The 17923-nt window shown below is 44.4% G+C and overlaps 1 protein-coding gene across 1 annotated transcript; it reads left to right on the top strand.

Annotated features, from left to right (window-relative positions):
* Positions 1–1079: 1079 nt before the first annotated feature.
* LOC142767292 (thrombin inhibitor hemalin-like) lies at positions 1080–14142 on the top strand. The gene is made up of 4 exons (XM_075868719.1): positions 1080–1149; positions 3094–3273; positions 7367–7396; positions 13940–14142. The coding sequence occupies exons 1-4, from the start codon at positions 1080–1082 to the stop codon at positions 14140–14142; spliced, it is 483 nt and encodes a 160-aa protein (XP_075724834.1).
* Positions 14143–17923: the final 3781 nt, after the last annotated feature.

Raw genomic sequence — 17923 nt, 5'->3', positions numbered from 1 at the left:
GAAGCGCAAGCCGTAAGAAAGTGTGCGTGTGCCTCCTGTCGTTCAGTCCTTGTAATGTCCGCTGGATGGTGGTGCTTCTACATTAGGAATATATGATGAAAAGATGCGAGATGGTGGTACTTGGAGTGTTGAATAGGTGGACGAACGGACACACAGACAGATGCATGGACGGGTGCACAGATGGCTGCACGGACGGATGGACGCATGAACGGACGCAGAAGCGTATGCATGGACAAACATAGGGACGGACGCACGGATGGACGTGTGGACGCACGAAGAGACGCACGCATGGACGGGCGGATAGACGCACGGGCGGCCACACAGACGCACGCATGGACGGACGGAAACAAGAACGGATGGACGGACGGATGCTTCGCCCCCCTTTCCATCATTCACTCCGTGGATATGCTGCCATTTTTTTTTCTGCCAGCAGCGCGCAAAATATGAGCAGTATATATAAATAGCGATGAGCCGGGAGGAACACTTCTTTGATACGTCGCGGCACTCACGGATGCTTGCTTTGTTGGTGACCATGCAGGCGCACTGTCACACATTTTCAGGGAACTGAAGTATAGTCATTATAGAAATCGTAGGAGCAACACAAGCCCGATTTATCGGACGAACAATCCAACCGCGGAGTGCCGCAGGCATTGCCGACATTGAAGTATAGTAAAAACGACACGGTCGCCTATAACGCATCGGCCAATCGCATGTTGCAGATTTGTAGAGTTCCTGCAAATCCCAACGAGCATGCAGCGATGCATACGTGGAATGTGGTTCACGGTTGCGCTTGCCTCTGCTGCACGCTGTGTCGCTCTATCCATGCCCCGTCCACGGATGTATACGGGTGAGCTACGATATTCCGTGGAAGCCGAAGCGGTGTCTGAGATCATCTGTTAAGGGTCTCAGCTGCACTGGTAGCGGGAAGGAACGGCACATTGTCCGTCGCGCCAGTCTCAGCGAGTGGACGGCATGTTTACGATCACTGGTGGTTTTGCAGGCGGCACCGATGCGCGCTATAGGAAGGAGGCAGTAACTCTGGAGTGCGCTTAACAAAGGCTCGACCAGGTTGTTTGGCGATGCTGCTGCTAGGTTTGCATCGCCGCGGCTCTGCGCTTTGGCTGACCGCAGTCGTCGCGCTTGTGACTGGTAAGCTTTGTCGTTTCTCGATAAACTTGGCATTTATTGAAAGTTCATAGGCCGCTTCTTCACGCCTTACCGCACACTAGTGTACCACCGGGATGAAAGAGGCAAGGCGGATAGGATTACTTACGCTGCCCCGCCGCGGTGGTCTAGTGGCTAAGGTACTCGGCCGCTGACCCGCAGGTCGCGGGATCGAATCCCGGCTGCGGCGGCTCCATTTCCGATGGAGGCGGAAATGTTGTAGGCCCGTTTGGCACACGTTAAAGAAGCCCAGGTGGTGGAAATTTCCGGAGCCCTCGACTACAGCGTTTCTCATAATCATATCGTGGTTTTGGGACGTTATACCCCCCCAAATCAAGGATTGCTTACGATGCGGTAGATAAAAAAAAACTTTATTGGCATGATGGTGACGTTTCTTTGGTTGATCGCCTAGCTCGCCACTCCAGGTGCACATGTAGTTATCGAGGTGGTGCATGCACTGGATTCATCGAAGCTGTTATTTCCTTGTACCGCCGGCACGTTGATGGGACAGTAAAGAGCAAAAAGACTTTTGAAGTATTCGTGAAGTATGATTCCGCAATCCCGCAAAAGACCACTCTTACCGTGACACAACGCTCGGTAATCGAGAAAACGTGCGAAAATAAAATGCGTATGGAGATGCCACCCTGATATTTCTGCGCCAAGCACCATGACGTAGTAAATTTTAAAGGCCACCACTGGGTCCTATAGCTTCTACTCGACAAATATTAAGTGGATTGTCTTTTGTGGGTGCACTAGATCTGGCACGTAAAGTTCAGGAAGATTTCATTGAGCCAACGTTTCGAAAACACGGAAAATACATTTTTAAATTTTCTATACGTGACGCGCGGAGATTCAAGCGCGAAACTTAAAAATGAAATTTTAACGTTGATTTTTCTCGGCTAATGATAGAATTATGACAGTGAAACTTGTGACATTAGAGCCTTTCGTGTACAGTTTATAATTCTAGAACAAGTAATTGATTCTCTTCTGTGCCCCCTTAAAAATATATGCTTTAATAATAACTATTCGCAATCGTTGGAAATTTACGCCCAAATATGACGATGTGATTAAGATATGATTACACAGACCTCAAGCATTCTTCCTCCATCAAAATGCGGCCTCCGCGGTGGAGACTCGATCCCGCGACCTCTCGGGTTAGCAGTCGAGCACTATAACAAGTAGCGGTGGCATCAATCCAGAAAAACCACTAAGGGAGACACAAACCAGACAGCGGTGGTCATTTTTTTTTCTATATATGGGTTGTATCAATATTTACACGAGAGATAAATCACGCTACGAAATAAAAAAAAATTAAAAACAATAACGAGCATGGGGTGCGATCTCGGGGGATAGCGTTGTTCTACATATTACATCTTCTTTAACCTGTCGAGCGAATTTTGCGATTTTCATAGTCTAACTCAACTGAGCGGTATTCAATAGAGGTATACGCTACAAAATAATCAGCCTTTAAAGAAAAGTTCAATGCGGTAGACTTAAATGTGAAGTGATTAAAATAGATCATGTCTTAAAGCTAAGCTTCAAGAGAGATTGCTGCAAGAGATGTCCCCCACGACACGAACACAAAGAAGGTCCGGACACCGTTGATTTCCCCCCTGCCCCGCCCCCTTCACAAGCCAATGGGCCACTATAGACTATCTCGGCGGGTGATGGGCTTCTCTATCTGCCGGTCGTATCCATACCTTCGATGGAAGCTCTCAATTGTACGGAAAAGCGTCAAATGACAAAACGTGAGTACCTCCTGTGCAGATTACATAGACACACGAACTGCACACACGGCCACGCACAGACGTACATACACAACTGGGCCATGTTACGATGCATACGCAACCACGTGCTATGTGAATGCTCACGGTAAATGAGTTAGCCGTGAAGCGGTCGGTGATGAGCGCGTGTTGCCTGTCGCCGCAGCATGCGGTGCCCTAGAGCCGGAGTGTCTACAGCCCCTGGAGCGAGGCTCGTGCGACAAGCTGCACGGCCGATTCTTCTACAATGCCACCAGCCGTCAGTGCCAGGAGTTCTTCTGGCTGGGCTGTGCCGAGAACGCGAACAACTTCGAGAACCGCGAGGATTGCGAGAAGGAGTGCCAGCGTGAGTTTTATTACTGATCCCATTATCCCAATATATCGGTCATTCCAACGATGCAGGCGGCGTCATGTAGACCGGTTTTGAAGCTGTAACACGGTGATAAAACAGTGCATATAGGTTCATCATCAAACAAGCGCAAAAATACACACACTCAGAGAGGACACAGACAAGCGCTAACTAGCAACTGAAAATTTTATTTCGAAGCGAACACTAATAAATACATCACACGCATGTACGTCATTCCCGACTTCCCCTGTTATCATCAACAACGTGATATAACAAATATGCACGCGCCACAACCGGAAACAAACACATGTCAGGAACTAAGAAAAGAAAATGTAAAAAAAAACAAAAAAAGAAACAAAGAAAACAAAAACAAAAAACACAAAAACCAAAGAAACAAACAACAACAAAAAACGTAACACAGAGAAAAAACACTGGGTTTTGTGACGTCCAAAAAAGCAAATTCCGCATCTGTTAGTAGAACTGACGCTTGGCTGACGCAACTGTCCCCTTTTTTCCTTAATCTATACGCTTCCATTATTTCTCTCGTCGTCCGCTTGTTGTGCCTGTCAATTATTCGTGTGTCGGAAAATTTCGGTTGGCAGGTGCACTCCTTGCAGTGCATCGCTAAGTGTGAGTAAGGGGCCCCCTTTAGTGAACTCTCATGTTCGCGAAGGCGCACATTTATGCACCGACCCGTCTGACCAACTTCACTAAAGCATTCTCTATGACTAAAGTTCACTAAAGTCCACTAAAGGGGGCCCCTTACTCACACTTAGCGATGTACTGCAAGGAGTGCACCTGCCAACCGAAATTTTCCGACACACGAATAATTGACAGACACAACAAGCGGACGACGAGAAAAATAATGGAAGCGTATAGATTAAGGAAAGGAGGGGACAGTTGCGTCAGCCAAGCGTCAGTTCCACAAACAGATGCGAAATTTGCTTTTTTGGACGTCACATAACCCAGTGTGTTTCTCTGTGCTACGTTCTTTTGTTGTTGTTTGTTTTTTGTTACTTTGTTTTTTGTTTTTTGTTTTCTTTGTTTTTTTTAACATTTTCTTTTCTTGACACGTGTTTGTTTCCGGTTGTGGCGCGTGCATATTTTGTTATATCACCTTGTTGATGACAGGGGAAGTCGGGATTGACGTACATGCGTGTGATGTATTTATTAGTGTTCGCTTCGAAATAAAATTTTCAGTTGCTAGTAAGCGCTTGTCTGGGTCCTCTCTGAGTGTGTGTATTTTTGCGCTTGTGTCATCATGAACCTTTACCAACACGCCCAACTGGCAGTCATCCTAAGTGTATAGGTGTTCTGTGATAAAACTGAGACGCAGTTCGGTCTCGCAGTAGTCATGAAGCAATGAACGCGTCTTCACGCTCTGCGACGCTGGCGTAAACGCTCGTGACATCATGGAGTGTACTAGAAGTGTTCTAGTACACTGTAACATCACCGTCTCGTCCACCATCTCCGCCTCCGCCCGCCACCTCCGCCTCTCTTGCAATTTCGAGCTTCCGCTGCGCCGCATATAGTCGCTAGAATGATCGAATTGCATATGTGTTGCTCCTTATACTGGCGTCCACGTTGCCATCCCCAAGGCCGTCATCGGTGAAATTGTATTAGAAGGTGAAATAGGTGACGGCGTTATGTGCTGGAACTTCGATCTTCGACAACAGCACCAGAACGCTCGGGTCTCAGTGTTTGGAAGGAGCGAAATTCGGCAGAGTTGATGAACACTATATATAGGGGCGGATACAAAATTCTCCGAAATGGGGTACACTCTATCAGAAGACCTCATAAGTCCTCTTTTCGGTGGTATACATTCAGAAATTAAAGGTGGGCGCAGGTGGGGGGGGGGGGGGGGTTGTTAATTAAGATATCGTTCTCTACTTCCCCGTGATGAGAAACGAAAAAGAAATAAAAAAAAAACTGGGCGGGGCATACCTGGTTCACCTTGCGTCAGCTGCCACCACGTGGCGGAGATGCAAGAAAACGAAACGCCTTAGATCGTCTGGTTCAGCATTGTCGACTTTTGCAGCGCGCTGATAAAACACTGACGTAATTGGGAATGTTGCTAGTTGACACTTGTCCCGTTTCCACTTCGTGCGTGCTTTCTTTTCGAACGTTCTTCTTTGTACCTCGGCGGCGTGCTACGAGTGTTGAACTGCTTGTCGTTATTCGTGGGACTGTGACGTTCAAGTTTATCGCTATCGCATTTATTGCTTCTCTTGCAGCGAAACTGGGAGTGTTTATTGAAGAACTCGTCTTTCTTTGCAGCATCAGCATTGCCTTCGAAAATATATGCTACAAGGAGATGTTAGCGCGCGAACGCGCAAACAAGGAGCCAACATTTCATAGATCCTTGAGCAGGTCAAACATATGACACCAAGAAACGCGCGAAAAAAATTACGTGGTTTGCGTAAACACGCTGGTTTCTTGAATAACTTCAAAGACATGCAGTTGAATAGATTCAAAGATATGCAGTACCGAAGAAAGTAAAAAAAATACAAATGTTACTATCACGCGACGACCGAAGCTCTCAAATCAGCGGATGACATGTGGGGCATGCAATTGCCTTTGAATCGATGACCCTCACTTGCCACAGTCATGTATTTGTTGCACTCATGGCGAGACTTGGCACGCGTAAGACAGGACACAGAGAATACACGGGACAAGCGGTGACTGAGAACAGACGTGATTCAAAAGGAATCTCACTTATAGTTGACAAACTTTACAACAAAACTGCCAAAATATGCCTTCACGTGAACATTTGTGAACAGAATAAAATGAAACAAGCAATATTTTTTTCAGTATGCATAGTCTGGAAATATCTGTAAAGTGACTTTCGATATGCAGTTATCGGTGTTGTTCGTTTTGGTGATTTATGTCTTTCACGCGGGTTAAGAAGTTTGATTTTGTTTTTGTTCTCATACGTTCACGTGAGGGCATATAATTGGCTGCTTTATTGTGACGTTATTGCCAAATATAAGAAGCGGGTTTACTTTTAAATAAATTTCAGTATTCAGTCAGCGCCTGTGCTGTATCTACTTTGTGTCCTGTTTTCCACGCACAAAGTATCACCATGAATCTATACCAGCTCGAGCCACTTCAATTCGGCTTCATAATTATACCCGTGCCACACGGGCATAGAAAATGACATTCGGTGGAGAAGGCCTTCAGTTCCCGAATGACATTTTTTTTTTTTTGGCGGCGCTGCTACACGTCCAAAGTGAATGACATTTGACTTGATGATGCCGATCGCAGAACCTTCCAAGTGAGCATTCGGCGAATAGCGATAAAAAAAATAAACAAGCGTTTACAAGCTTCATACTCATCAGATAATCATTAAATGTAGAAATAAGCATATTACGCTGCCCTAAGTTTTAGTTTCTTGCTTTGTTTCACGACGTTGCAGCCGACCGTAGCAACCTAAGCCAACACTAGTCAGATCCACAGCGTAAATAGAAAATGGCGCCTGTCGCATCGCACCTGTCGCATCTCTCGGAAGATGTTCGCAGAGTTCATTTTTTCACGGCAGCACTTGTGTGTTTCCGTGCAAAGCATCGTGCTCAAGAGGGAACAATTCTGGAGCAGAGACGAGTTATTATGCGCCAGCTTCAGGACATTGAACTTCAATTATATTTAAACCATTTCAACCTGATCTTCGTATAATGTTCAAAGCACTTTTTAAGAGTTTAGTGAAAATAAGAGACAGGAAATTTTAATTTAAGCGGAATATGATTTGTTTTATTTACTTTAAGGTAAATCGCACTTTGCGAGCTGTGTCGTCGAGAGTAGGCATTTCTCAGTCAACTGAGTTGTGGCGAAGGCATTTGGTGACGAATGGCATTCGGACGAATGCCATTTCGTTCGCCCGTGTGGCACCGCGCGAATGGCAATAAATCTGAAGGCATTCGGGAGTAAATGCCATTTTCTCTGCCCGTGTGGCACGGGTAGTGGTTAACATTTGAGGTCAGCCTAGCATTTCAACTGCAGCGATTCGCTTTCGTAAACTGCGGGTTACTCCTGCACCACCTCTTAGCGCTTCTTCAACGCTTCCCAGATGAACCTTCTATCTTTCCCTTTCCAGATTCTGAAGTTCCACTGCCCCGACCTAAAGGTGAGAAACGGAGACGCTCCCTGTTGGTGTATTGCGGAAATTGTCAAGCAGTGCCAACGCCTCCTAGAACCTGTGGCAGTACCTCGGCACCCAGCGGTGTTCGGTGTTGAGGTGTTCGGATTACCGGTACCGTACCGGCACTTAACGTAAAAGACATGAAAGATGCACCAAGGAGTGCTTCTGAACTTGACATCGTGAGGTTTGTATGATTCATTGTAAAGTGAACACGACCACTAGAGTTTCTGAGCATTTAGCAAACGATAAAAGAAAGAATAGAATAATCACCATCGCTGGGCGCCTCCAGGAAGCTGTGGCAACGTTCGGCAAGGAAATAATTGTTAGATTTGTGCAAAAGGCACAGCTCTGAAGCCTGCAGGCATCAGCCTATGCTATAGAAACGGCCCTCAGAGCGACTCGCGAGAGTGATTCATGAAAATAGTTTAGTTGCGTTGCACTAAGACAAGGATGAAGCTTACTATAAATCGGAATGACGCTAGACACGTCATCGAACAGGAGTGTCCACTAATTAGCTAAAAGGAAGCTGCAGAGGCTTGTGTACGTTCATGGATGCTTATAAATGCGCCAAACTTACACAACAATATTTCAAGAAGCATTCTATTCCAATAAAACTGTCATAATACGTTGATTTGAGAGATTTACAGTAATTTTTCTGTGCAAAATTGTAACTAAATACGTAATGATCCTAAAGTCAATCACGTTCTATTTTTGCTTAATCAAGATTAAATTTCAGACATGCGAAAATGCTGTGCGAACTCGTTTTGGGCTATATTCATTTCGAGAAAAGAAACGTTATACTTTGACATGGCTCGTGGAAAGCGGCGTATCGAATGACTTATCGAACGTGGTAGTGCCTTCAGCACTGCAAAATTAAGTTACTAGAAGACACATTTATGAAGCAAGTGGTTTTTTTATTATCAAGAACAAGTTGTGTACACAATTGTTTATAAAGCGTCTCAAAGTGTTAATATCGCAATAATGATAATAATAAAACCCCAATTGAATAACATGCGACTCCTTCGTCTAGTGGCGTACCAACTCTTTCAGAAGTGCGGGGCAAACCTATCTCATTCGTCCGCCAGGATATATATATATATATATATATATATATATATATATATATATATATATATATATATATATATATATATATATATATATATATATATATATATATATATATATATATATATATATATATATATATATGGGATATGACACAACGGGAGCGTTGTCAACAAGGATAAATATATTTATTTCCCAACAGTTTCGGGAGGGGTCCTCCCTTCATCAGGGGATGAGTTATACTGACATGAACTTCCAAACTTCGTTGCTGCCGCGTCCCTCTCGCCTTAAAAGATGTTTGCGAGAGTGAGAGGGAACTAAAAAAAGGAAAGAAAAAACGAAAAGGGGGAAGAAAAAAGACGAAAAAGAAGAAAAAGAAAGAAAGTAAAAAAAAGGAAGAACCACTGTCAACACTGAGAACGAAAGCAACTGTCCGTCTACATCCACATACGGTTCATATCACGTGCTGTTCAGTTCTTGACGTGTGTCGGGCCACCCAAAATTGAATATATATATATATATATATATATATATATATATATATATATATATATATATATATATATATATATATATATATATATATATATATATATATATATATATATATATATATATATATATATATATATATATATATATATATATATATATATATCATCATCATCATCAGCCTGACTACGTCCACTGCAGGACAAAGGCCTCTCCCATGTTCCGCCAGTTAACCCGGTTCTGTGCTTGCTGCTGCCCATTTATACCCGCAAACTTCTTAATCTCATCTGCCCACCTAACCTTCTGTCTCCCCCTAACCCGCTTCCCTTCTCTGGGAATCCAGTCAGTTACCCTTAATGACCAGCGGTTATCCTGTCTACGCGCTACACGCCCTGCCCATGTCCATTTCTTCTTCTTGATTTCAGCTATGATATCCTTAACCCCCATTTGTTCCCTAATCCACTCTGCTCTCGTCTTGTCTCTTAAGGTTACACCTACCATTTTTCTTTCCATTGCTCGCTGCGTCGTCCTCAATTTAAGCTGAACCCTCTTTGTAAGTCTCCAGGTTTCTGCTCCGTAGCTAAGTACCGGCAAGATACAGCTGTTATATACCTTCCTCTTGAGGGATAGTGGCAAACTACCTGTCATAATTTGAGAGTGCTTGCCAAATGTGCTCCACCCCATTCTTATTCTTCTAGTTACTTCAGTCTCGTGGTTCGGCTCTGCGGTTATTACCTGCCCTAAGTAGACATAGTCTTTTACAACTTCAAGTGCACTATTACCTATCTCGAAGCGCTGCTCCTTGCCGAGGTTGTTGTACATTACTTTCGTTTTCTGCAGATTAATTTTAAGACCCACCTTTCTGCTCTCCTTGTCTAGCTCCGTAATCATGAGTTGCAATTCGTCCCCCGAGTTACTCAGCAATGCAATGTCATCGGCGAAGCGCAGGTTACTAAGGTATTCTCCATTGACTCTTATCCCTAACTGTTCCCATTCTAGGCTTCTGAAAACCTCCTGTAAGCACGCGGTAAATAGCATTGGGGAAATTGTGTCCCCCTGCCTTACACCCTTCTTGATTGGTATTCTGTTGCTTTCTTTATGAAGCACTATGGTAGCAGTTGATCCCCTGTAGATTTCTTCCAGAATGTTTATATATACTTCATCTACGCCCTGATTCCGCAGTGTTTGCATGACGGCTGATATTTCTACTGAATCAAACGCTTTCTCGTAATCTATGAAGGCTATGTATAGGGGTTGGTTATACTCTGAGCATTTCTCTATTACCTGATTGATAGTATGAATGTGGTCAATTGTTGAGTAGCCTGTTCGAAATCCTGCTTGTTCCTTTGGTTGATTGAATTCTAATGTTTTCTTCACTCTGTTAGCAATTACCTTTGTAAATAGCTTGTATACTGCAGAGAGCAAGCTGATCGGCCTGTAATTCTTCAAGTCCTTGTCATCTCCTTTCTTATGTATTAAGATGATGTTAGCGTTCTTCCAAGACTCTGGTACTCTTCCCGTCAAGAGACACCTCGTAAACAGGGTGGCTAGTTTTTCTAACACAATCTGTCCTCCATCTTTCAGCAGATCTGATGTTACCTGATCCTCACCAGCAGCTTTGCCCCTTCGCATGGTCTCCAAAGCTTTCCTGACTTCTTCTATCATTACTGGTGGGGTGTAATCTGGGTTACTGCTAGTTCTTATAGTATTAAGGCCGTGGTTGTCACGGCTACTGTACAGATCTCTGTAAAACTCCTCTGCTATTTTAACTATCCTATCCATATTGGTAGTTATTTTGCCTTCTTTGTCCCTTAGTGCATACATCCGACTTTTGCCTATCCCAAGTTTCCTCTTCAATGCTTTGACACTTCCTCCGTTTTTCAGAGCGTGTTCAATTCTCTCCATGTTATACCTTCTTACATCGCATACCTTACGTCTATTAATCAACTTCGAAAGCTCTGCCAGTTCTATTTTGTCTGTTGTACTTGACACTTTCATGATTTGACGCTTCTTAATTAGGTTCTTCGTTTCCTGGGAAAGCTTGCCAGTGTCCTGTCTAACTACCCTGCCTCCAACTTCCACTGCACACTCCGTAATGATACTCGTTAGATTATCATTCATTGTATCTACGCTAAGGTTCGTTTCCTCACTGAGAGCCGAGTACCTGTTCTGCAGCGACACTCTGAATTCCTGTACTTTCCCTCTCAGTGCTAGCTGATTGATTGGCTTCTTGCGTATCAGTTTCTGTCGTTCCTTCTTCAAGTCTAGGCGAATTCGAGACCGTACTATTCTATGGTCACTGCATCGTACCTTGCCAATCACTTCCACATCCTGCACGATTCCAGGTTGTGCACTCATTATAAAGTCAATTTCGTTCTTATTTTCGCCATTAGGGCTCCTCCATGTCCACTTGCGGTTTTCTCGTTTTCGGTAGAAGGTATTCAAAATCCGTAAATTATTGCGTTCTGCGAATTCTACTAGTAGCTCTCCTCTGGCGTTTCTAGTACCGATGCCATAATCTCCTACTGCCTGGTCTCCAGCCTGCTTCTTCCCTACCTTTGCATTAAAGTCGCCCATCACTATAGTATACTGTGTTTTTACCTTACTCATTGCCGATTCCACGTCTTCATAGAAGCTTTCAACGGAAGCGTCATCATGGCTGGATGTAGGCGCGTAAGCCTGTACTACCTTCATCTTGTATCTTTTATTCAGTTTAATTACGATACCTACCACCCTTTCATTAATGCTATAGTATTCCTCTATGTTGCCAGCTATGTTTCTGTGAATTAGGAACCCCACTCCCAGTTCTCTTCTGTCTGCCAAGCCCCTGTAGCAAAGGACGTGCCCATTCTGTAGCACCGTATAGGCCTCATCTGTCCTCCTAACCTCACTGAGCCCTATTATATCCCATTTAACACCCTCTAGCTCCTCGAATAGTACAGCTAGACTTCCCTCACTAGATAAGGTTCTAGCATTAAGCGTTGCCAAGTTCAGGTTCCAATGGCGGCCTGTCCGGATCCTGAGATTCTTAGCACCCTCTGCTGCGTTGCAGATCTGACCGCCGCCATGGTCAGTTGCTTCGCAGCTGCTGGGGACTGAGGGCCGTGAGTTATTTGACGTAAGCATGTGGGAGGTAGTGGCCAGATACTGCACCAGGGTGGCCAATCCTTCTCTGGTGAGGGAGTGCGTTCTCGGCGGTGTTTGCCGGTGAGGCCGCACCCCAGGCCTCTTAACGCAGTTCCATCAACACGCGGATTTTCTTTTTAATCCGGTTGGGAACTGCGCGGTACCGGGATTTGAACCACGGACCTCTTGCATGCGAGGCGGATGCTCTAACCACTACGCCATCGCCGCAACCTATATATATATATATATATATATATATATATATATATATATATATATATATATATATATATATATATATATATATATATATATATATATATATATATATATATATATATATAGAGAGAGAGAGAGAGAGAGAGAGAGAGAGAGAGAGAGAGAAAACTTCATCGATCATCGATGCGCTCGCACTTTGATATGAATTTGCATACACAGAGGGCATACGACTCGCTTTCTTAGGTACCACGAAGTTTAATCACATCTGAACTAACAAATGGCCCCCTTAGCCCGATTTTCGTGGCCAAAACGATTCCTCACACTCATCGTCGGCTCACAACCGTTTCGACAGAGCAGTGGTATAGCGATATATCCTTTTTGAAGAAAATTATTTTCTGGAGGCCGCAAATGCTTGACCGATCTTTAAAAAAGTTTGCTCGTTCCCATCCGCAACTTCATCAAGAAGTCAAAACAGAATAAAAAATGAACAATTGATGTAATATTATAGGGTCCCTGTTCCGCACTTACCTACTCTGCAATACTACAGCACAAGACGCAAAGGCGTCGCATAGGCGACCCGCACCTCAATGAGTCCAGAAGGAAAATCATCAAAGAGGAAATGTTGGCGAAATTTCGCTATGTTGTAACGTTGCCTCGTAACATTTTCATTCTCCCATAAGAACATAATGGAGTGATTTCTGTTGTGACAGAAAACTTCCCCTTACTTGTCGAGTTCCCCAGCGCGCAGCAAAAGTGACCACTATCAAAACTGGTATGGGGGGGGGGGGGCGAACGGCTCAGCTCCACCTTATCACCTGAGAAGGAGGGCGCAACATTTGCCCCACACATTGACCTAATAAAGAGTGGAGAAGCGCAACAATGAACCCCCCCCCCCCCCCCCCCGCCCTCCTGCGCGCATCCATGCATGCGCGCGCACAATATCCTTGTATCCAGAAATATTTGGAGAAAATAGAAAATATAACAGATTACGCTTGTTTATTGATCAATACAATCAGTACTTTATCGCTCAGTGCGTTACAAAACCAACACGTTCAAAAAAAAAAAAAAGTAACCTATGCTTCTCCGCATAACACGCTGGCATTGAGGCAAATGACAACTCAAGTGGAAATAAAGTTAAGCGGGGCAGTGTCGCCATCTCTCGATTTTCTCCCGTACCAAGCGCTGCTCAGGCTGGTCATGCCGTTGTGCGAACGGTTACGCGTTATTCAAGTGTCGCAGGCTTCGGCAGCGGTCGGCATCGATTCTGCATTTTCTTAATTTAGTCCTCATTTGACGTTAGCGGTGAAAAAGCACCTGTATTGAAAGGAAGTCTTACACGGTGCGTGTGCATGGTGCACAGTGATGACGCGAGTGCCATGGCTAAATTCTTCTTGCCACGTTTACGTGACCTTCTGTCACACAAAACTGACCTATGAACAGCTGGAAATGGTTCAGTTTTCCCACATACTGAACAGTGTTATGGAATGTTGTATCACACATGTCTAATCTAATGAACACTCTCTGGGCGACCTCTGTCGAAAAGGGGGGAAAGAGACTGCGACATTCGATTGCTTGAATAGATCAAGCAATCAATCAATCAATCAATCAATCAATTACACACAGACGAACCTGGTCGGCGCAGTGCGATCTGCTACCGGCGTCCACGGCGGGGCAACTGCAAGGCCATCCACCGGCGCTGGTTCTTCAACTACCGCACACTCATGTGCGACCGCTTTCTCTGGGGAGGCTGCGACACCAACGGCAACAACTTCCACACCCGGCGAGACTGCCGCGTGGCCTGCTCAATTGATGCTAACGTGCCGTGACAAAAAGCGGATCGCTAAAGTGTCCTCCTACCTGGGTCGGTGTCCGCAAGATGACCGATGACAACAAAATTCAGCGCGGACTTGGAAGTCCACGCTATATCTACAGCGATTCACAAAACTCGCTAAATATAAATGTTTTATATGCAGTGGCGAAACCGAAAAAATATATATATCAAGGGTATCGCATATTGGTGACATGAGAGCCATAATATTTTGTTTTGATTAATATTGGTTGATTTAAGTTATATAACACTTAAAATTGTGCTCTAATGAAAGCGTTTTACAAGCTGGGTTCGACCAGACCAAGCACTGTTTTTTTTTTTTTACCACGACGGCTAACTCAAAGCAAGCCAGCGACCACAGGTCATCCCTTAAATAAATAAGAAAATTGGTGTGTGTCTGAGCAGCCACTAATTGGACAAGTTAGTCTCAAAATGTAACTAGTAAGTACATGCTCTAGTATGTTTCTAGCTGACTTGAGCTCAATTCTCCATCGTGTATAACTGTTAATCTCCCACAGTCTACCCCTGGAATCTTTCTTGTTAATCGTGTTTATGTTCCCCAATGATTTAAAAAAAAAACGACTATATATACAGAGAAGCCACGTGTGTACTCCATTGTGAACGGCACCAAATCGTCTACATAATTAAATAGCGGGAGATTACTGGGAAATCTTCATTTACCTTGCACTTCAATGTGCAGCAGAATAAATGTTTGCAGCATGTCAGCAGTAACCCGTAGCATTTCAGAAAGCACGAGTTGTACATGCGGTGCCTGGTCTAGAAAAGGTGGTTAACAGTTTAGAGTACTCGGTACTTTACTATGAGAGACCGGAAAGCCGTCCCTTGTGCCTCAAACTAGATGAGGCTGCGCAGGCAAAAATTACGCCGTGAACACTTTACAAAGAGCACAGTAGCCTACTTGTGTCTTTAGAATAAAGTGTCTAACGATTTAGAGTACTTGGTATACTCCACTATATGGGAGAGCATGAAGCCGTCCCAAGATTTTGTGTGTTTAGAAAAAGTTGTTAACGATTTAGAGTACGATGTACTCAACTATGGGAGAGCAGAAAGCCATCCCGTGTAGTGCAGAAATCAAATAAGGAGGGGGGGGGGTTAGAAAAAATGGGTAACGATTTAGAGTACCAGGTACTCTACTATGGGAGAGCATTGAGCCGTCCCGGATTCATAATTGCAATAAACATAATAAGTGTGTTTAGAAAGAGGGGTTAACGATTTAGAGTACTTCGTCTAGACGACAGTATGACTCAAAAAAAAAAAAACCGCACTTAAAAAGTGAATGCGAAGCGGTGTCCCTTGAATCATGTATCATGGCCTTCTATATTGCTCTGGTTAACAGCCTTTTAGTAAACCTTTTGTTCTGTCATTTACTTTGACTAATGGGGGGTTAAATGTCGGCGTTTTCCGGTGTAGTGGCCTCTTATTTTGTTTGTTCTGGTTAACAGCCTTTTGATAACATTTTTTTTTGTTCATAGATGTTTCGGTTTTTATATGGCAGTTAAGTTTGTGTACGGGAGGACATCAGCTTTCAGTCTTGTAACTTGTTTGTACATATTCGAAGCGGCTCAGATTTTAGAGCCTACTTCAAGGACAGTGCGCTATTGTTAACTGTCTAGCAATACAAGTATAACCTGTGAAATATAAATTTTAAAGGGTGACCCTTGAAAGCGGTTCCCCCCCCCCCCCCCATACCCCCCCTAGGCCTAAATTATACAAAGATCAGGACTCTTCCTCTTCCATCAGTGTTTCATCTAGCGTGCGCGGCCATGTTCGCGTTGGTTCTGGCATTAGCGGGGCTTACTGTTTTATAAAGCCTTTCAAAGCCCTGAAGTCCAGAGAAAACACACAGGAGCATTAATTCTTTTTAGGAACGAAGCTCCTCATAACGGCACTTGTTCGTCCCTCGTAGCCGTTGTAGTGTGTAACAACTATAACATTTTGACATCCAAGGTGGTGCCGGTGAGAGATTTCTTCTGTGCGTTGTTGAACAATAAAAAATAGTGCTCAATGTACATGCCAATGGCTGCTAATGGGGAATGAGAGACGGGAGCATTCGGCTTTTAGTTTACACGCACGCTGTACGTTATACTCGCTGGGCGTAACCTCCTTGATTTTAGAAAGGTTTAGCGATCATTGTGCCACAGTGCCATGAATACAGTGAACTAGTATATACCATGAACTCGAGGTGGTTAAAGGTGGGAAGTAGACCCGAAGCGCAAGCCGTAAGAAAGTGTGCGTGTTCCACCGCTCATTTAGTCCTTGGAATGTCATCTGGATGGCGGTGCTTCTATATGGGGCATAGAGTTTCCCACAATACTTGAGGGAACTCTGGCGCTAGTCTCTATGGGAGCTGCAATGCACAGCGCTTCAGCAAGCATGGGAATGATGAGTAGTACACACATTTGTCTAAACTTCTTACTTCTGGCCTGCTCTTGGCTCCGTGTGTGTTCGTGTGGGTTGAAGCTGTTTTCTCGCGAAACAAAAATCAGCAAATGTTCAGCGATTGTGCTTTACCACCCTATTTTTTTTCGAATTACTTTTCCAAATTTGGTCACGAAGTTCAAAAGGATTGAATCTCTCTTTCAAAACAAAATCGAAACACAGCAATAAACGAAGCCGCAAGTACGATTCGCCACCCGCAAGTTCGAAGACTAGGCAAATGTGTGTACTACCCATCATTTCCATGGTCGTTGAACGATCGCACAGCCAGAGTGCCCTCTAGTTAGTTTTGAGAAACTCTATGATATGGGGAATATATGATGAAAAGATGCGAGACGGTGGTACTTGGAGTGTTGAATAGATGGATGAACGGACACACAGACAGATGCATGGATAGACGCATGAACGGACGCAAGGGCGGATGCATGGACGAACGCAGGGACGGACGCACGAACAGACGCACGCACGGACGGGCGATGGATGGACGCATGGATGGTCACACACACATGGATGGACAGAAGCAAGAACGAATGGACGGACGAATGCTTCGCCCCCCTCTCCATCATTCACTCCGACTCCGTGGATATGCTGCCAATTTTTTTTTTTTTTCAAATGTTGCCTTGGAACAGTGGAGGAAGCGTGTCTCCGAGAGGAAGAGAGATCCCGGTAAATGCGACATTTAGTATTTATTTCAAAGAACACCCGCACTTCTTTTCCGGTTTTATGCTTTCGGAAAGAGCTGGCTTGAAACACATTTTTATCAGATAATATATGACTAAGTAGATATTTTCATGAACACGGGTAAGCTGCTTTTTTTTTTTGGAAAGGAACTTCCGGTCAGTAGTCAGAGAGCACCGAGATAAGCGGCGATATTTATTTCTTTGTAATCTTGCGCGAAAGCGCATCTTTGGAGGTTCCACGCATGAGCTATAGCTCATTTCCCACATGCACTTCGGGATTGTCTGGAGACAACCTGCATAAAATGCTATAGGCTCCAGTGGCAATACCAGACGCAGATGCTTCAAATGTGCACCTGAATGTGGTTTTGCAATGTAAATTTGAGTCAGCTAGATAGCTATGTGGGGTTTAACGTCCCAAAACCGTGATATGATTATGAGAGACGCCGCAGTGGAGGGCTCCGGAAAGTTCGACCACCTGGGGTCTTTTAACGTGCACCTAAATCCGAGGACACGGGCCTACAGCATTTTCGCCTCCATCGAAAATGCAGCCGCCACAGCTGGGATTCGATCCCGCAACCTGCGGGTCAGCAGCCGAGTACCTCATCCACCAGACCACCGCGGTGGGGTACATTTGAGCTAGCT

This window comes from Rhipicephalus microplus, chromosome 1 (genome assembly GCF_043290135.1).
Source record: "Rhipicephalus microplus isolate Deutch F79 chromosome 1, USDA_Rmic, whole genome shotgun sequence".
NCBI classification, from domain to species: Eukaryota; Metazoa; Arthropoda; class Arachnida; order Ixodida; family Ixodidae; genus Rhipicephalus; species Rhipicephalus microplus.
The sequence above is the reverse complement of the archived record's forward strand: the minus strand, read 5'-3'. Positions and strand labels throughout refer to the sequence as shown.

Bases quoted from the DNA above. Each gene is read 5' to 3' on its own strand.
- LOC142767292 (XM_075868719.1), top strand. From the start codon at position 1,080: ATGCTGCTGCTAGGTTTGCATCGCCGCGGCTCTGCGCTTTGGCTGACC. The intron at 1,150-3,093 runs GTAAGCTTTGTC...CTGTCGCCGCAG, and splicing joins AGTCGTCGCGCTTGTGACTG to CATGCGGTGCCCTAGAGCCG. The intron at 3,274-7,366 runs GTGAGTTTTATT...TTCCCTTTCCAG, and splicing joins TTGCGAGAAGGAGTGCCAGC to ATTCTGAAGTTCCACTGCCC.